Raw genomic sequence first — 22,015 nt, forward strand, 5'->3', positions numbered from 1 at the left:
TGAATTAAATGTATAGAAGTCATCTGTGAAAATAAGTCCAAACATAAAGAACTCATAGCCAATGGAATCTAGGTTCTAGCTCTCAGTAGTCATGTGAGTTTTCACAGCATCTTTTATATACTACTCTTTACATTTCTGGACCCTAGGGTATGGATAAGTATTTCAGAAATCATAAAAAATTTTTTGAAAATATTATGGCAAGAACTAAGTATAAAAATAAGGGAGAATTTTCAATAATGAAGAATGACTGTGTATGTTGAGTGGCTTTTGTGTTCCTGATAACATTTAAACAATTTGGTATAATTTGCCTCTATTTATTAAAGTGCCCAGTATCTTCCTCTGGGAAACTAAGGCAGTACATAGTTTTCCAACAATGAAACTCTATACAAGAATATTTAATAATAGTTAAAAGCAAGATAGCAAGCCCTTTCCCCCCCAAAAAACTCCCAATCAGCACACTCTCAGATCTTTTGAAGGCATGAATGGTGCAATACAGAATCACTAAGAAATATAACCAGTAATGCATTTAACACTTTGAGATATTTTGTCCTTTTCCCTTCCCAAATTTAAGTTTGTCTCCTCAGGTGATCAAAAAAGACAAATCTAATTGGGAGGTAAGGACTGGACAGAACTGAAACTATGAGATGGTAGATAGATAGATAGATAGATAGATAGATAGATAGATAGATAGATAGATAATAGATAGACTGATGTTTTTACCTAGGACTGATCCATTTTATTTTTTAGTGTAACAGTTTAAATCAATTGAGAGAGGAGGTTTATAATGATGTTAACTCCCCAAATATTCAGTGAAAAACCCTTTGAAGAAAAACTAACATCCCTCTTTCTGATTCAAGATTCTCTAAAGTGCTAATATCATGTATCATTTTTTTTACTTTGTGCTCCTTTCATGCTAGGATATTTATTTAAATCTGAAATTTGCCCATATCTAACACTGGCTACACAAACAATGTAAGCCAATGTTTATTTATTAGCATCACAGATTCTAAGCTGTTTTCTCAGAAATTTTAAAAAAAAGCACTCTTCTCTTTGTGACTTCTTTTCAGTCTAATATTTAAAAAAATAGCAGTAAATACTTGCTATTTCTTCAGCTTATGAGGATAAGTTTTGTATTTTCTTTATGAATTGACTATAAAATATATGGTAGATGAAAACATTTAATTCATGAATGAGTAATCAAAAATTGACTGTTACTCAACTCAAACAAAGATAGTGAAGAAACATTAATGATAAGACTTTTAATACTTTTTTAAGATTTTATTTTTATTTATTTTTAGAGAGGCAAAGGGAGGGAGAGAAGGAAAGAAATATCAATGTGTGGTTGCCTCTCATGCACCCCCTACTGGGGACCTGGCCCCCAGGCATGTGCCCTGACGGGGAATCAAACCAGTGACTTTTTGGTTCATAGCTCAGCACTCAATCCACTGAGCCATACTAGCCAGGAAAAATTTTCATATCATTTTTGAAAGAAAAAGGAAAATGTGTTGCCACAGTTGCCTGATGAAACAAGCATTTATAGCAGAGATATGAGGATAGTAGGACAAATTATTAAATTGAGAAGAAAATTATAAAGAAAGGACTAATGAAACAAATAGAAGAGAAATATATATCACTCTCAGTAATGAAAGGAACATTGGAGAAAGCATAAATTACAATAGGAATTTCTCTAAGCATGGAAAAGTATAGGAATGAGAAAATGAGGGATATACTGATCCTAAACTGTGCATATTTCCCCAACATTAGAATTGGAGACACATAATTAGTATTTTAAATATTTATAATTTAATAACAGGTCATTTATGTTCCAGTTGCCAATAAAGAAGAAAATTATCCTATAGCAGTATCTTCACAATCTAGTAACACTTTCGTGTTGGCATTAAAAAGTTCGTTTTTATGAAAAACAATGCAGGCCTCCATTTAAATAGACAGACTGAGAAAACATGTATGATTCTCCTTCCTTCAAAAAAAATCCCAATGAAATAATAGAAAAGATGTGTGGAAAAAATATATAATAATGGTGCTGAAAAACAGAAAAGGTGACATCAACAGACCAGAAATAGAAATTCCAGGAAGACAGAAAGCAGATGGGATCAAACAAGTAAAGAAATTATAGCAGAAGAAACGCCATTCCCAGACACCATAATTAAGCACAGTTCTTTCTGGGGACGTCCTCGAGAATATCGAAAATTGGAGTTAACACATAAAAAGAGCAGAAATTGGCAAGAGGATGATTAAAAAAGTAATTTACTAAATATTGGATCTAACATCTGGGAGAGCTGGATCCTGCTCCTTTTATCCTGCACCAAGGAAGAGCTTGCAGCAGCTGCTTGAGTCTGAGAACAAGTTCTACAAAGACAGAGGGGAGGACACTGGCATCTGAGAAGGACAGTGGTAGAGACGGAGTTATCTCAGGTCTTTATGACATGCACTGAGTAAGAGAGCTTTGCCAAGGAGCAAAATAGTTCACATACTCCATATTCCGAATAAAGTCCTCCTTACTTTGGTCACCGAGGAAGCTCTAGCTACTGTCTGCTCATCACCCACTCATTCTACAGCAACCTGTCATTCGGCCTGTCCGTGTCCGATTGAAGTTAGTTGAGGGGCAGGAGGGAAGAGAGATGTGTTCAACTCTACCTGTTTTTTTAGTCATATGTGTAATCTGATATTTAAACAACATTCATTCTAAAGTTCTAGATAGAGAAGAGAGACGATAGAGGGAAGGAAAAGCAAAAAGTTTTCTGATTTAAAGAGCCTAGATGTGGGCATATCTGAGTGCAATTTTACTTCCATCAGTTTACAGAGAAAATCTTTTTCTTCTTTAAAATCTTGAACAACAAAACAATTTACCTATAAGCCATCAAGAATCAATTTGATATCAGACCAGACAGCAATAGTGCTAAAAGACAATGGAACATTATTTTTTTTAATTAGAAAATTTAAAAATTGTGAAAGTCAAATAAATATTCAAATCAATTAATTATGAAGCAAAAGAAAGCAGTCATTGAGATGGAAGAAGTAAGAAAAAATTCCTAATTACTTTTTTCAAAAATTAATTCAAAAATAAATTCAAGTATAACAGGAATACAAGAAAGGAACAGTAGTTGACTCTAACCTAGAGCTTCATTGTCCAATATGGTAGTCATAAGCCACATGTGGTTGTTATTTAAAATTAAATAAAAGAAAAATTTAGTTGCTCAGTTCCATTAACCACATTTCAAGTGCTCAGCAGCCAGCCATATGTGGCCAGTGACTACTGGCTTGTGTAGTTAATATATAGAACATATTCATCATCACAGAAAGTTCTATTGGAAAGTGCTTAATTTGAAAATATAAGAAACCCAGAAAGAATGCAGGAGAGGATACACTAGAACTTGAATTTTTGGAGATCTCCATTATGAAACAAAATTTTAATGTTGAATACAATCACACTCCTTTAAAAAAATAGTGACTAATATAGTGCATAGATAAATCACAAGATATTTATAAAGCATAGTAAAATATTCTAAACTTGGAACAAAAAGATAATAACATAAAGAATAAAATTGGAAGTGATGAGGAAGATAAGAGAAAGGAAGAGGAAATGTACCAAGTGCCTTATTTTTAATAGCAAAAGGTAATTTATATATTGAATATAGAAATAGACAAATGTAACTAACAATAACAAAGAGAAAGGGTATGTGGTCAGTGCTAGTAACTATCACTAGACTCTAACTTGTCTGATAGGGAGTCAATAATACCATTCGTTGGTAGTTATTATCATTATTATGTAAATTAATAAGCATAAATGTGACACATTAACATAAAATGAATAACAACTTAAAGAAATAAAGCAGAACTGTTAGCAATGACTACCTTTGAACAGCAGACTAGACTAGTACTAGTTCTCATTGTATACTCTTCTGTGAGGTTTCATTTTCATTTTTACCAAGGAAGTATATTGCCTAATGGTGAAAAAAATCATTTAAAATACCTACTATACATTCATAAGGTTTTTATATAGAATAAAATTATTCTTGTTTGAAAATCAGAATTGTGTCAACTATTTCCTAAGACAATCATTCTTGAAGGACGGGCATCTCAAGAAATCAGTAAAGTCAGCAACAGGTATAACATAAATACCAACCACTGAGACAGAGTTGAAGTGAAATTTAGAGATTCAAATTATATCCTGTCCTCTCAGTCATTGACTTTAAAGTGTGTGAACAATTCATTTTACAACAAAAGATTGGATACATTAATTTAGAGAAGGAAATTTGTGCCATTCAGAATGGCACAAAACCTCCCCTCATACTCAGCTCTGAACCCAGCAGGACCTTCAGAAAGATGGACAGGAGGGTGCAGCAGTCTTCGGGCAGCCTGGGTGTTCCTGCGCTCAAAGGTTCTTGCCGGAGGGTAGAGCAGAACACCAAAGTATTGCGAGAATGGCTGTTTTTACAGTAGCTCTGGCCTCCTGGGAATTAGGAAGTGCCATAAATCTCAAGAGAGGGACTGTTTATACAAATTTCCCAGCCCACATTTCAGACTCCAGAGGTTCAGATGCATTTCTTTTATGTTCCAGAAAAACAAGCAGGCTTTGGGGGAACACTTCTCAACCAGGCTCAAAGTTCACGTCTTCGTGATTTATCCACCATTTGCGCTACCAAGAATGCTATCCAATCTACAGTTTGCAATTATTTTTAATGGACTCATCTGCATTGTTAAAAACTACCTGTGTTTTGACAGATAAACCAGTCAACTCTGGAAACAGTGCTGGCCTCTTAGATTTCTTTTTGGAAAATGTCTTAAATTTATGATGGGAATTACTCATGGAAGCTGCGTTCTTTCCATTGGGTTTAGACCGTCATTGGATCTAGTAACCCCTAATTGTGTGTCTATTCTAGTCTAAGCTTATTCGGATGAAAAAGCATGGGAAGACTTTTGAAACTCCCCTACAGCAATACCTGGGGACTCCTGTCAACAGTAAACACTATTTTGAAACTTCAGAAGGGCCACTAATGAACATAATCCTCATTTTAGTGAATGTAGATTTCTTCAGAGAATTTTCATGGCTGCCGTTAATGCTAGTCCAATTTTTAAAAAGTGAAAAACGACTTAGTTTCATCGTGTTCCCAAGGTATTTTTAGCATAACAGGCAAAATTCCTGTCAGCATTCACAGTCATGGTATTTTCTTGAAAGAAATACCTCTCAAAGTGATTTTTCTCCAAACGCCACCAAAGTACACCGTGGGTACCTTGAAGACATTGCACATTTAAAAATCGTAAGAGGTCTAATTATATTTCCAAAATAAGTAGTTTCCAATCCAACGAGGATAATGTGGTCATGAGAAGGATGTCCAAATCCACCAATTTACATCGGTTTGGTTTGGCATAACTTTTAAAGTTCTTGGAGCAAAAAGAGGATGGCACGTGAATCATTGTAATTTGGGTAATATTCCCAAACCTTGGGGTTTGCCACTCTGTGAATAATTCAGGGGAAAGCTAATCAACTTCCAGACTGTCCCTATATAATTTATAACTGCTAAAATTCACTGATATGTTCCAGATTATTTTGCACAATGTAATACATTCCCTTTTAATATGCACTTTGTCATTTTCACTCTATTTATGTAATTTTAAAAGTATGATAGCAGGGGAGCATGAGCCATTGAAAGCGGGAGCCAGTAATGTCAGAGATCGTTATCCTTCACAAGATAAATAGTATTGATATCTCTGCGTCTGAAGGGCTTGCAAGTTGTGTCAAGTCAGATTCAAACTGTATTCAATAGTTTTGCTTTACTTCCTTTTACTTTCTGGTGTTTATGTTTAGCCACAAAGCCGCTTCTCTGCTGGGACTTAGTTCTGCAACCACAGTGGTGGTGCTGGGCTGAGGTAGCCTCGCTGTCCTCATTCCCAGCCCTCCATCTTGGTATCCAGAAAGAAAATTGGGTTATTAATTTAGGATGAGGCTGCTTTGTTTTAGTAGTATAGTGCTTTTTCAATTGCTCATACATAATATATCTAACCCATACTGTTCTTCCAAATGTTTCTGATTACTGAACTTGAAAAGAAAAAAAAAAAAACTTCTACCAAAATTTATTAAAGACCAATGGGGCACTTCTTATGGTATAACCGTAAATTCATATAAGAGAAAAAGAAAGTTTTTTGCTACTGAAGAATTTTAGTAATTGAAATTCAGTTTATAACACTAGACAACATGTGCATTTCAATAACAGATAAAATACTATTTAAAAAAAAGAGAGCCCTAGTCTGAAAGTAAAAATATACTTGGTTTTATACCTCATATAAAGAGACATGTATATTAAAGTAAGGTTTAAGAAGAATCTTATTTACAATAAAAATATGTTGAAATTAAAGTAGTTTCATTTACTAATAACCTCTGATAAGGATCCAACTAATTGGAAAACAAAAATTAATTTAAAAATGCATATAGTAAATTTTCTCATTTTTATTGTAATAGATATTGACCTCTCATCTATAATCATTATTTTAAACAGGGAAAATTCAACTGATTCTTTTTTAAAAGCATTAAGATTTCTCATTTGGAGAATATAGACCTACATATCTCATTGATGTTTTTATTTTCTAAAATATTCTGTTTCTCAAATTCCTTCAGAGCAACTGATAATTCATGGAAAATATCAGGATCACATTCATTTGGCCAAACTGTGTTTGTATTGGCAAGCAAGATAGCATTATTCACCATTTCTGGTTCTAAATGGCCTTCAACTACTTTCAGATCCAAAACTATTACAAAAAGGCCCTAAACTTGCTGTTTTGAACATATTTCTATAGATAATATGGAGCCCCTCAAGGTGATTTTAGAGAATTCCAAAATATTTTCCTCCATGGCCCATATTTCAAAAAATTAAGCATAATCCCAACAAGGAAAACTTTGAAAGGGATACACTTAGTTGAATACATAAGTTTTAATATTTTTTAATTCTATCACATTATTTTAAAATTATATTTAAAACTAAGTACCCAGTACCATCTAATGACGAAGCAAGGAAAAAATGGTTAATGAATTATAAAGTTCTGGATATATGTGCATAAATTAACAAACAACATGGTTCTATATCAAAACTAGAAATCAAATATTAGAAAAGTGTTCATTAAGGTGACTGTCACATTTAAGTTATTAAATGTATAGTGTACTTAAAGCAAAGAAACTGGAGTATCTTTTGATTAATGGAGCTATATTGTGCATCAGGAAAAAAGAATGTATTTGATTTTCATTAATGTGTATGTTTTACACTTTGACTACAAAGTGTCCAATCTTATTTCAATTCCTTACAAATTCATAGTTTTCAGAAAAGGACACAGTCTTGGTAATTTATTATTAAATTATTCTAGAAATACAAAACTCACACTAATTAGTAAATTTGCTAATAGCTATTCTAAGTTACTCTGCAGTTTATTACATGGAAGAGCAGCAACCATTGTGAAGATCACTCTGCAGGGAAGAATTTTTATTTCCACTTTTCAGTGGAAATACTTTGTATGGCACTATAATGATGGATACGTGTCATTATGCGTTTGTTCAGAACCATAGAATGTGCATTAAGGTTGAATCAGGATGTAAACAATAGATTCTGAATGATTATGATGTATCAATGCAGGTTCACCAGTTGTAATAAATGTGCTCTTCTGGTGGGGAATGTTGATAATGGAGAGGCTATGCTCCTGTGATAGAAATATTTGTACCTCCCTATCGATTCTGCTATATACCTAAAACTGCCCTAAGAAGATAGAGTCTTGTAAAAATAATGAATGATTAAAAAGAAATAATAACCAATAAAATAAAATCCATGATTTTTTAAATTATGCCATTAATGCCAATGTTAAGTGTTTTGTTATTCTATCCTGATTCACTGATGAAATATTTTGCACAATGACAGAAATTTCCTAAAATAAAATATGTAAAAGCAGAGATGATAAACAATGAAAAAACTCACTTCATGTCAGTAAAGAGCTTTTCAAAGACTTTATGCTATTACACTATGACAATAATTTCCACCAACTTATTTAATACTATGATTGTAAATTACAACATTCAGCCATGGCATTGTACCACCTTAGAGACTCTGCTGAGACAGCAACTTCTGTATTGGCCGGCCATCTCACCCCAGTTCCCTAAGGGCATGGACACATCAAGGAATATATACTCCTGACATTAAAATTATATTATCAATATTTTAGGGACAATGATACTGTTTGAATGTGTCTATCTTTTTTATTTTTTATTTCTTTATCTTCTTGATAACTTGGTATTAGAAATAACTATACACTGTAATAGATGTGTGGAAAACAAGTGGTTGATTATCCAAAGTCATTGCCAGCATAAATTATTTTGAATTATAGATGACCAGTTTTAAAGTAATCTGAAACTAATTTCACCATTTTGTCAAGTATTCCTTTTTTATTTCTCTCCATACATAACAGGGTGCCCAATTAACTGTAATACATTACAGACTATCATACTGATTGTATATCTGGAATAGAAACTTCATACTATAGTTTGAAATCATCAAGTCAATACATGTTACTGAAAACACCTTGAGTTATTCTATCTTCCCAAAAAGTGTAATAATACATGAAGTTTCCTCTTCCCTACAACACCCCACTCCCAATTTAATTCCTATATTTTCCTTGGGAAAGAATCTTAACCATATCATGAAACCCCATGCTATCTACTGCTTCTTTATGTGTCAATTAGACTCAGATGTGTTGATCATTAACTGTCACTGAACTTCATGTGTAGTCTTTTGGGATCAAAATATTGAAGTTTGCTTGGTTTAGGACATAGGAATGTTTTATCTGTAACAGAGAGATATTTGGTGGTGATTTACTACTGTCTTTCTTCCCATATTTATTATTTTTTTTCTTTTGACCATCTCAGTTTTCATATCAGCAAATATAACACATGCACTTTTATTTTCAGGTCTAGATGTTGATGGAATATATCGAGTTAGTGGCAATCTGGCAACAATACAGAAACTAAGGTTTATTGTCAACCAAGGTAAGGGATTTATTTAATTTTTACATTTTTAGTAGTTTTGTATGCACCAATATTTCATATTCTGTGCTGTAGGCATTGTGAATATATAATAATAAAAGTTTTAAAGGGGGAAGGAGAAAGTTAATGAGATTACCAGTTATCATCAGAGAAGTAAAAGGTAGTTTACAAGAAGATAAATAGAGATAAGGACCAGTTAGCAGTTTATGTGAAATAAATAATGAGAGGATATGAAAAACTAAAAATGAAGAAAAGAATAATAAAAATGAAGAAGAGTATTACTGGCACATTATATACATTTAATATATATTGATAACTAAATGCATAAATGAATGATAGAAAATTTGAAAATCATTTACATGATGGAATACTATGCAGCAGAGAGAAAGAAGGTACTCCTACCCTTAGTGACAGCATGGGTGGAACTGGAGATTATTATGCTAAGTGAAATAAGCCAGGCAGTGAGGGACAAATACCATATCATCTCATCTGTAACTGGAGCATAATCAACAAAAGCAAAAAAGCAAGCAAAATATAACCAGAGACACTGAAAGTAAGAAACAATCTGACAGTAACCAGAGGGAAAGTAGAAAGGAATAATGGTAGGAAGGGTTATCAGGAAAAACTATGAAGGACACATGGACAAAACTAAGGGGGAGGGTGGAAGTAAGGGAGAGAGGGGGGTTTGACTGGGGTAGCAAAGAGCAGCATAGGGAAAACGAAGAGAACTGTAATTGAACAACAATAATTTTTTTTAATTTTTAAGTCAAAATCACAGATGTTAGAGAAGTAACATAATTGATAAGTCAAAGAACTGAAAATTAGGAAATGCATATATCATTAAAGGGTTGCAATCAAAGGCAACATGAAACCCCTGCCCAGTTATTAGAATATCTAAAATCTGAAATACTGACAATTCCCGATGCTGGCAAGTATGTGGAGCAACAGGAACTCACATTCACTGTTGGGAAAATGCAAAATGGTACAGCCACTTTGGAAGATAGTTTGGCAGTTTCTTATGAAAATAAACATATTTTATTATGTTTGCATGTAGTATGGATATTTTTACCATAATACACAGCAATTGCACTCCTTGGTATTCACCCAAATGAGTTCAAAACTTCCATCCCCACAAAAACCTGCACACAAATTTTTCAGCAGCTTTATTTATAATTGGTAAAACTTGAAAGCAACCAAGGAGACCTTCTTCAATACATGAAGGGATAAACAAACCATGGCACATCCATATAATGGAATATTATTCAATGATAAAAATAAATGAGCTATCAAACTACAAAAAGACTTGGAAGAACCTTAAGTACATATTGCTAAGTGAAAGAAACCAGTCTGAAAAGGCTTCATGCAAAGTTATCCCAACTGTATGACAATCTGGCAAAGGCAAAATTATGCACAGTAAAAGTTCAGTGGCAGCAGAGGATTTGAGGGAAGGAGGGATGATATGTGAGCACAAGGGAGGTGTATGGCCATTGAACTATCCTGTTTTGATATTGTGATAGTGGATGCATGACATTATGTTTCTCAAAATACATATAATGCACAAAATACAGAGTGAAACTTAATTTAAACTGTAGACCTTGGTTAATAATGAAATATCAGTATTTGCAAACTGATTGTAACAAATGCACCACACAAATGCAAGATGTTAATAAGGGAAACTAGGAAAGGGGTTGGGGGAACTAGGGGAAGAGCACAAAGGATGTATAGGAACTCTTTGTTTCCCATTCAGCTTTTCTGTAAACCTAAAATTTCTCTTAAAAAGACTGAATTGGAAAGACAGATTCCAATAGTATTATTTTAGGACAAATATGTGTAGGTATACATAGAATTTGCAACACTTTTTCTATGTACCAGAAAATTTTGACAAATACTGAGACATTTATTTTATTATTTTGTGTAGAAGTATAGTAAACTATTTCTAAGGTTGTTTAAAAAGATTATGAATTAAGGCCCTGGCTGGTGTAGCTCAGTGGATTGAGCGCGGGCCTGCGAACCAGACAATCGCGGTTCGATTCCCAGTCAGGGCACATGCCCGGTTGCAGGCCGGTTCCCTGCAGGCCAGTTCCCAGCAGGGGACTCATGAGAGGTAACCATACATTGATGTTTCTCTCCCTCTCTCCTTCCCTTCCCTTCTAAAGATAAATAAAATCTTTTAAAAAAAAAGATTATGAATTAAAATAAAAAATGACAAATTAGAAAATGTTACAGACTAACAAGGATACTAAAACATCATGTGGTGTTACAGACCATTTATAGGTTTAAAATCAGACATATGTCCTTGGCATTTTTTTTAACTCTCTGCACTGTTTCTTATTTGTAAAGAATGGGGTGGAGCATGGGGGGCGGGGAACTCCTTGGAAACATTTGAGAAAATTAAATGAGATAACACGTGGCATCCCTTAGTGACACAACAGACTCACCCGGGGTAGTTGATTAAAACGTGTGAGTTTTCCTTTCACTTACAAGCAGTCAGTGGTGTCTCTGCCTTCAGGAGAATTTACACAAAGTCTACACAGACTCCTACTCTGGCTTCACATCTAACTTCTATCTAGCTTCAGATCCTCTGAATTTCCTTCACAGTTCATTTCCCATATTTACGTGCTGTTGCATTACTTAATGATTTTGCATAGTCTCATCTCTCTACTTTCAATATCCTCTCACGTTTTCTTTCCCACCCACACATGAGCTTCCTGACTGATAGATGTCTCCTTATTCTTCAAGGCCCAGATTATAAATAATTCTCTCCTGTGGTCCTGTTTCACTAGGTAGTTGAATTTCCTGTACTACATACACATATAACTTCCAAAATTTCATTTATTATAAGACCCAGAAATATAATGCCATCTTTTGAAGGGAACAGTATGAAATGTACTCAGTGATTATATTTTACAAACATTAAAATCTCAAAGTCTTGGAATGAAAAGAATAAGATACCAGTTGAAATATCTGCCACTTATATAATCTCTACATACCTAAGAAGGTAAGACCTGAATCATCCTTGAATCTGCCTCTATTGACCAGTAGAAGCCCTGGGTCTTCATAGAGGGAATTCTTAATTAATAGTTACTGAATAATGTGTGTGTTTGGTGAGGGGGAGGTTGCACGTAGAAAGGGTATTACTGAGAATTCATTAAACTCAGGTTGAACCACCCTTTTAAGTGTTGACTGCAGTACTTCTGACTGGCAGCCATGTGACTCATTTCTGAGAATCTCTGTAACTGAGAATCTCCACAGCTCTGCTTGCTCACTAATGTGAACCTTTGCATTTCACAATTACTCTCCTTCCTGGAGGATGGGGAGGAAGAAACAGAACTAAAAACTTTACCTCCGTTACTCATACCGGCCCCATTAGACTGACCCAGAGCACCCTCTTTGTGGGTAGAAGTTGGAGAAAATAGACCAGCCTTATTTGCATTCCCGCTTATAACCAGTTAAAATTACTCTTGCAATATATTTCATACTGAAACCATATCCTGATTGGAATTCTAGACAGCTGGGCAACACATTTCTTCTACAAAGAAGAAATCTCAAAACATAAGCCATGGTAGAAACAAACACTAGTTGTATTTCCTGCCTTAAAAAAATTATGCTCAGCAGTTTGAAAAGGCAAAAGAAAATCTGCAATGAAAACATGAAATCTGTCCATCTTGTCTTTTGCAATCCAAACTGCGGCGTCCTCTGAGGCTGTGTGACTGCTCATGTTTCCATGAGTTGACAACGTAAAGCTGGACAGAGGCCTGGGTTGGTATCTGGTAGCACAGAATTGTCAGTAAACTGTCTTCCTGGTTTATAGCATTGTCAGAATGCAACACACTCAACACAAATTATGCTACCTTAGGACCTTTGATACTGGTGGTTTTGTCCAAGCTGTGCCATGGAGTTTTTTGAATGGATGGTAAAAGAAATGCATATACCAGCTTCTCTCAAATTTTGCTACCCTGATACAAACACCATACCTTCCCCTCTATTTGCACACTGGTCTCTCTCTGATAGTAGAGCTCACTTAAAAGAGAATCAGTGCTGGGGTCAAAGGGGGCTGCATGTGTGCATCATGGCCCCTCCTCTGTGTGTGTAATATGAAATAAAGCGGCAATGTGATGATAAGTCTATGAAAGGCACAAATCATATGTGAATGCAATGCACTGTTTTTTTATGTTCAAAGATAGAATATGAATGTATACCCTCTTTGTTTTAACACCTTTTATCTGTTCCATGTTCACATTCCACAATGTTTCTTTTTTTAGAAGGTTCTAAATATACGTATTTAAAATGAACAAGCCCTACCCACCATTAGGCTAGACAAATAAAACTGATTTGGTGGATTTTCAGGAACAGTTCAGTTACAATTTATGTATTTCACTAACTTTCTTGAATGCTTTAATCATCAGCAATTCTAAATACACTAGTTGAATGATTTAATTTGTTTTGATTTTTCTTTTGACTCACTAACTTGGTAGGAATTGTATATACCCTTATTATACTTCCAGATCTGATGGCATACAAGCTAAATTCAAAGACCACTTTTGAAAAGACTATCCTAATTATAACTACTAATGGTGGTAATAATAATTAGTATTATAAAAGTAGCTGACATTTTCATAATTGTGTGGCAGGTACTTTACTGCTTTTCTTAAATAATTTAATTTAATCCTTTCTACCATTCCATAAAATGGGTACTATTATTGTTTCTACTTAAAAAATGAGAAAACTGAGGTTCAGAGATGTTAAATATACCCTAAGGTCATACAGCAGGTGAAGGAGCTAGATCCCAGTTCTCTCTGGCTCAGAGCCTATGCTGAAAACCACTGCCATGATTGGGCATTCTTCATTCCTTAATTGTTGATTACTTCCTTATAAAAGTACATTTCAGTCTTTTAGTGCTACACACACTTGCTAATGACTTTCTGTTTATACCTGCTTTCTAGTATCAGTAACTGACAAAGCACTGTCATAGGAGTTTGGCTAAAACTGTTCAAAAAAGAGAAAGGCCTGGGAGAATATGAAGTATTGAAGTTAGAAATAAGCTTGGTGCTGCTCTGTAAGGTTTTATGTATCTGTGTTTGGACCAAGAACTGCTTTAACACAATATTCCCTTGTAGCCTTCAGGAAAAGCATCAGGACTCACAATCTGCTGGGCTGTTGGTATATTAGTGGGCAGTGCTGTGCCCTGTTTGGTGTATTTGGTGACATCCATCAGGGACATTCTGCTGATACAACACTTCACTCTCTGAGGGCATCTCCCAAAGAGAGCTGTTCCATGACCTTAGATGTCAACTGGTCATCAGCCTGTGACACTGAGTTGATTCTTCAGAATGATCTGTGACCTGATGATTTTCTCGTGTGAGGGTACTTTTGCAAAGAACAAAAGAACAGACTTCAGCATGAAGAATGTTGCATAACTGTCCTGCAAACTTTTGTCAATGGGTCTTAGAAAGCCCACCAAACTGAATTCCCTGATTTCAAACACTCTGGTTTGAGCTGCACATCTCGTCTTATTGCCCCACTCTAAATTCAGTTCAGACTTTCTGTAGCATTACTTAGAACTTTTCTTTCACTGTGTAGAAAGGGGACAAGAAAGACTGGCATCCTTTTCAGAAAATATCAACTATGAATCTTCTCAAGCCCATGAGCCAATGGAAGAACATGAAGTAATGCAGGAAGAACTGACTGGGAATTTTCTAGACTGGTGGTTCTTAGTACACTAACACACATTCCCTCTAATCATTTCTCAGAATTGGAGGAAATTGCTTCTTATCAGGATTTTAGGCATGTTCTTCACATATAGAAAAAAATTACAGGAAGATTCTAGGAACATTCTCTTTTACTTTTCACACCAGGAGGAACAAAGTATCTAAATGCCGTAAATCTACATGGCCAAGAATCATAATTTTATGTGCGGATGTGTGTGTGTGTGTGTGTGTGTGTGTGTGTGTGTGTGTGTTGCTTTAAATGAAAGAGGTTCTTTTTTTCCTATTAATTTGTGGTTGCACTTTGCATATTTTTATTTACCCAGATCTTACCAGCATAATAATCCACATTAAATATTGGCTTAAAGAGATAAATTTGCTTTTTTGAACATGCTAAGAATAAGATAAATTGAATATAAAGTATTATAGAAGTAATTTTGCACTATAAACTATATCTAAAACTTTTACATAGATTCATGTTACAAAGTAAAGCAAAGCATTAACTTTAGTAGCTCTCCCTGTGGTTTTAATATTATCAAAAATTGAATTAAAAAGGAGAAAGAAAGAATGTGAACAACTGGCCATTTTATCACAAAATAAGCAATTGGATGAAACAGAAAAAATATCTGGAAAAGGATTTCAAAACTTCTGGGTCTGGTCTAATAAAATAATGTTTGTATCAAGTCCAGTCATTTTTCTATTAAGTGTGTTTATATTGCCCTCATTGCTTTTAAAATGATGTGTTTCCTTAAGCCTACTTACTCTCACGGTAAACCATAGCAGCAACAAAACAAACGGTATTATTTGCTCGGTGTCCCATTCCGCAGGGTGGTTTTTTGGTAAGTCTGGTAAGTCGAATCATGGATATTATACCTTTCTGGCTTCCGTGTGACAAGATTAACTTTTAACAATGATTTGTTTTTCCTATTATGGCTGAAAGATCACTTGATCACAAAAGAACCAGACTCTAAGATCGTTCAGGGCTTTGGAAACTTTCTTAGACCTCATTTTTCAGCTGCACTGAGTCAGGGAGCTCCAAGACCACTGATGGCAAAATTTGTATTGCTTTTGAGCTGCCTAAGGAAATATATTGTCATTAGTAGATAATGCTGAACACAGACATCAAAACAAATGAGCTCTTGACATTCATACACATTAATACAGTCTTTAGTTTCTACATAACAGTCTAATAACAACTTCATGAATATTTCTAGTCTATGGACTACACAAATTCTAACTACCTATTTAAAGCAAAATTATACCATGCATTTGTTATAAATTATACTTTATAATTTATTACATACTAAGCCATAAGTCCTGACCTAATGTGTGGCAAACAATTAAAGGCAGAAACCCTCCAGTGGGAGAAAGTACGGGATAAAAATCAATGGAACAGCTTCTTTATCTCAATTCTGAGCTGTTTGTTGGTCTAATAGAAGCTATTTTAACAACCCCTGTGAATTACAGACTCTTCATTTCCAAATTAGGATTAATAATGGAAACATGAGGACTTTAAAAACTCTGAATCAACCAAGTGATACTTAGTATTAATTTAATTAAGATGAAAATATTTATATAAAATCAGATGAGTATTACTGAGTTTTCTCAATATAAATATGATACTCAATATTAATAATCAAGTATGGCTTTTGACTTCTACATGACTAAATTTCCTTAGACTATAAGAAAACTTTGGAGACTTCCTGTTATTAAACAAGTAATCTTATTACTAGCCAAATTAATAAGATTGGTTCCTAGACACAAAAGAAAAATTAGTCTTACATTATGAATAGGCTTTTCAGAGATTCCATGTTCCAAAAGAATAGCCCCGTGATCACTGAAGAGGGCAAGTCTACTGAAATGTTAGGTTTGAATTCTGTTGTGGCCATTCCACATAGGTTTGGCCATTGCATCCAGAAGTAAAAGAAGCCAGAATGATGCAATTCCCAAGGAATCTTATAAAAATCTATCACCATCATGAATAGTCATTGTCACCATCCGAGTAATGAGTAGCTACTAAAAATTGTGGTATAGCACACCAAGCTTACTTGTGCCTAGCTATGCTCTGTGTAGCTCTAGCTCCCAGCCCTGACCACATTTCAGAATTGTGTTGGTTAGCTACTGCTGCATAACAAGATGATCACCAACTTAGCTGCTTAGAGCAACACCTTTATTATCGCCCTGTTTGGGGGGTCAGAAGTCTGGAAATGGATTAGCTGAATCCTCTGCAATGCTGCAATCAAGGTGTTGACAAGGGGTGGTTTCTCATCTGGAGGCTGGATGGGAAACAGTTCTGCTTCCAAGCCCACCTAATTGTTGGCAGGGTTAGTTTCTTGTAGATTGTTGAACTTAAAGTCTCCACATGACTAGCCATTGGCCAAAGTCTTTGTGGAGTTCTCTGTGGGCCATTTCACATCATGACAGCTGGCTTCATCAAAGCAGCAAGGATGAGAGACTCATAGGTAAAGCAGAAGTATAATCTTACATAAAATCATGAAGGCTACAGCCTGTCTTCTTTGGGTCATTCCGAGAGTTAGAAGCAAGTCACAGTTCCTATTTATTCCCTAGATTTGGAGATTACACAAAGCATAAACCCAATGAGTAGGGAATAATTAGGGGTCATCTTAAAGTCTGTCTGCCACAAGAATTAAGTAGTGGAGGCTTTCAAAAATAAGGATTTTGGAGCCCAGTTATAGAAACTCTGATGTTAAAAGTCTGGAGTTGGAACTATAAGTATGTGTTTTAAAAGAAAAACGACTTAGTTGAGTCAAGTGCACGGCCAGAATGGGGAACCACTGCACAATACCCAGCTGGTTTTATTCTGGCTATCTAATGGAGATATGCCCTACAAGCTATAAGACATGTGAAATTTTTGTTTGAGGAAAGTATAAAGAGACTATGAATCCCTTTTTCATTTTCTAGTTTTCTAGTGATATAAAGTTTCTTCTTTGGCTATTGATTGATATAGTTAACTAACTTTTATAAATTCTGAGTCATAATTTGGGGTATAATTAAAAATGCCACAGATGTAACTTGTGTATTCATAATATGATTAAAATTATTGACACATTTTTTACAATGTAGATTTTTGTAAATGTTCATTTTTTACAATGTTTCCCTTTGTTGTAGATTCTGGAATAAATACAAAGAAAAGATGTTTTGCCCAACTATATCTTAGAAAACTAAGAAGTAAATAATATTTTAACATGTAACAGGATAACACTGATGCTAATGATGGCTAGCATTTAACTGAGAATCTACTACATTGTGGGTATGCAAAGTTAGAGTTATCTCTAACTCTCATAAAATTTTGTAAGGTAGATATACTTTATTATTCATGTTATTCATACAGAAAAATTATGGCTCAAAAAGATGGCTTAGAAAGTAACTTTTCTAAGGCCACAAAAATAATATGTTCTGAAGACAGTGAACTCATGTTAAATTTACTCCATGGGGATGGGGGCAGAGAGACAGTTTCTTCTTCTCCTTATAACACTATATTCTCTTTTATAATACTATATTATAATACTATAGTACCAGTCTATATGACCCTTATATAAGAGAAAACCTCATTTAAAAATGTTATTTTAACGAATAATCCCTAACTGCCCATGACTTTATCAAGAATGGAAAGTTTGGTTCATCTTTGTTTCCCCAGTATAAAAAAGTGCCCAATAGTTTGTATGAACTAAGCAAAAATTTTCTCTTATAAAATCAAATAATGGCAAACTTCTAATAATAAATAGTCTCATTGGTAGATTGTATTAGGTGACATGTCTGGGTGTTTCAATAAAGAAAACTCAAGCTATGTTTTAGATTATGTTTTCTTCCATACTCCTATAAATTAGTCCTTCATTTTAAATTGGAGAATCATGGATCAGAAACAAAGTGTTTAATAATCTTGTATCCCCATTCTCTGCTTCTTTCCGACAAAGCTTGACAAAAGATGACTGACTAGTTCTTAACATAGTATATTGATTACAATGGGCAAGTCCACCATGATATTGGGAGGAGCAGCATAACCTGGCTTGCCATGTTGGCTCTCTGAAATGCTGAGAGTGACTAGAAAGAAAGAAAATCAAAATTAAATAAATAGTAATGAAACTGTATTGTTCTTATTAACCCTATGCACGGAATTTTGAAAATACACTTTGTTTTGTTTATGTATAGGAAGTCCCTGTTGCTAGTAATTACATTTTCAGTGACTCATATATTTATATAACACCTCTTTTTCAAACTGCTCCACGTAGTTTCAAAGTATTTCCTAACAAAATTGTGCTGTAGATAAAAAATGTATCCTCAAAGCTGCTTCTTAAAAGGAATAGTTATGATAGTGCCTAGTCAAGAAGGAATTTTTTCAAGTCCCCATGCACACCCTAAAGATAAGTGACCAAAATTTACAAATGTAGGGGCTGAAGCAATGCTCAAATGAAAATTTGAATGACTTGGAGTCACACAAACTTTAAAACTCATTTTCTTTTATGTCCTCCCATTCATGGGCCCACTGGAGAAAGAGTGACAGGTATCCCTATCAGCTCTCCTCTTCTCTGAGGGTCCCAGGACATTGGAAAGAGCCTGGGTACGTAGGGTGGAGCATGTTTCAGGTATGTTAATCAAGGAAGGCCTTGCTAAGAAGATGACTTGAATGTTGAGAAGAGTGAGTCTCGTGAGGATCTGAAGGAAGTGCATTTCAAGTTGACAGGAGCAAAAGCCAAGCCCTGAGAAGGAAATGAGCTTGATGTGTCTGATAAAGTTGATCTGGGTGGCTGAAAAATAATGAGTTGACAAAGATATGTGGTGAGAGTGGAGAGGTAGAAAGGAGAACCTGTGGGGCCTGTAGGCCCTGGTATTTTCTCACTAATTTACATTTAATAAGTCACTAGTCTTGGTTTTGGGACTGGAATATTCATGGAAATATAAGCTCTACATGAATGAGAATGTCATTTATTGTATTTGCTGTTACATTTCCAGCATCCTACATGGTACCTAGCACATATAGTAAGAACTCTTCAGGCACCTGTCAATGAACAAATGATATAAAAGCTGAAATGATATTCTTGTGGTACCCACCTCTCAGTTCCTGTCCCAATATCTTCTTTTCTTCTCTTCAAAACACATACTACCTGAAACTGCCTCGCTTGTTCAGTTGTTGCTTCAGTGCCTGCCTTCCTCCCTACATTATAGCCTGTGTGTGAGCAAGACCTTGCTGGTTTTGATCACCTAGTTCTCTTGCACCTGGCACATAGTAGACTTCAAATAATTATTTACTGAAATATGAACAAATTTAATAAGTAAATTCATATTTTTAAATAATTTTATTTATTTTCTTAGATTTTATTTATTTATCTTGAGAAGGGAAGGGAGGGAGAGAAATATCAATGTATGGTTGCTTCTCATGTGACCCCTGCTGGGAACTGGCCCCTGCTGGGAACTGGCCTGCAACCCAGGCATGTGCCCTGACTGGGAATCGAACCATGATCTTTTGGTTTGCAGGCCCGTGCTCAATCCACTGAGCTACACCAGCCAGGGCAGTAAATTATTGAATAATGTTGAAACAGAAAAAATATATAGCCACAAAAAAGAAAACGTATAGAACTTTGTCCAGTCAGTCCAGTGAATCATATATTTCTCCCAACCACTACCTCCCACTTCCACATGAAGTTACAATTTACCACCCAACATTGACCACATAGGAAAGACTTGGCAAAGAGAGGAGGCAGCTGTCAAGCTGGAAGACCAGAGCCACTGCTAACATCCTGCTCCACTGGGCCAAGAAAGACTACCTAAGCAATGAATGGCTCCCAATCCAAGTGGTACTGTGACCATAGTCAGTACTGTCACCTGCTTATGTGAGTTTCCAGACTGTGATCTCTGTCAGTGACATTGCTTATTGCCAAGGCCTAGCCAGCTCCATTTCAATCTGCCAAAGGACACCTCTGGCACAGATTACAAGTGACTTACCTGGTTTTGCCACGGCTCAAATAAATAAAAACTGCAGAGTATTTGAGAAGAATCAGGAAGAGAGGAAAATTTGTTTAAAGAATAAAGTGAGGCTTTAATTTTTCTAAAAAAAACTTCAAATCAGGATTTAGTCACTTAAAAATATTTGTTGAAAACCTTCTATGCACCAGGCTTTTTTCTAGAATCAGGCTGTGGTGAAATGTTCATTTTAGTGTCGAGATAGATAATAAGCAAGTAAACAATGTGCGTACAGGTCATTTCAAGAGTCAAGAAAATAAAATAACATGATAGAGATGTGGATGAAAGGACTGGTTCTTAGTTTGGATAATCTGAGATGTTTTTGAGGAGGAACCACTTGAATGGAGACTTGCCCTAATAGGAAGGAGATGTGGGGTGAGAGCAGAGAAGGTGGAAGGAAAACTGGCCCCAGGGAAAGAAGGCTCCTGTGAGATGAGGACACTAATGTCAAAGGTGGGCAAAGCCAGCCCAGCAAGGCTCTTGATATCAAATTAAGAAGTTTTGTCCTTCATTGTAAATCACTGTGGTGGAGGGGGATGCTAAGGAGGAAATAATCTGATATTATTTTTTAATCATTCTGAATTTTATGAGAAGAATAAATTTAGATGGCAAAAGTAGAAATAGAAAAACAGGGTGTGAGTTGTTATAGTTCAATCAATATTACTAATGGTGACTGATTTATTTGAGTTAAAATCCATATTCCGATTTGTCTCATTTTCCATGTACTTTTTGAACCATTTCCTTTAGGCAATGAGATTCATTGAAAGTTCTGACCCAAAAGTTAGAAAACGTGAGTCAATTTCCGCATCACCTCTTACTAGCTATGCCATCTTGCCTGAGTCACACAGCCTTTCCAGGGAAAGTTTATTGTCTTTAAAGCAAGACTATCTGTTCTCTTAGAATGAGTCAATCACATGAGAGAATGAAAGTATTATGTTGGAAAATGCCACACCATGTAGAAATGGAAGTTATTTTGAAATGAGTCTTTCATGACCATCCTTATGGAGACATCTATTGTGATATAACGAGGTATATGGTTTCTACAGTTGTTGGGAATTGCTCTGCCTTGTTTCGGGAGTTGTAACTGCCCCCTCCCCCCCATGGTTAAGATTGAATAAGCAACCTCTGGAATGTGAGCCACAAAAAGACAAAGCTTGTCTCTGCTTCCTCCCCTGCCCCCAATGCATGGTTGGTTAGTCAGAGATGGGTAATACCCCTCAGAGAGGGGCAACCTAAGCCAGACACAATCACTTGGGAGGCCATCATGGAAGAACTCCAGGGGCTTCAACAAAGA

At 35.3% G+C, this 22,015-nt stretch overlaps 1 protein-coding gene across 1 annotated transcript in view; it reads left to right on the plus strand.

The window, feature by feature from the left end:
* The window catches only part of ARHGAP15 (Rho GTPase activating protein 15), a 633,529-nt gene that overhangs the window by 417,597 nt on the left and 193,917 nt on the right, over nt 1-22,015 (plus strand). The window contains exon 11 of the mRNA XM_053670683.1: nt 8,963-9,040. Within this exon, the coding sequence (XP_053526658.1) occupies nt 8,963-9,040 (78 nt within the window). The remainder of the gene's footprint in view (nt 1-8,962; nt 9,041-22,015) is intronic.

The sequence above is a fragment of the Artibeus jamaicensis genome, unplaced genomic scaffold, assembly GCF_021234435.1.
Source record: "Artibeus jamaicensis isolate MK-2021 breed Jamaican fruit bat unplaced genomic scaffold, CSHL_Jam_final contig_603, whole genome shotgun sequence".
In the NCBI taxonomy this organism is placed as follows: domain Eukaryota; kingdom Metazoa; phylum Chordata; class Mammalia; order Chiroptera; family Phyllostomidae; genus Artibeus; species Artibeus jamaicensis.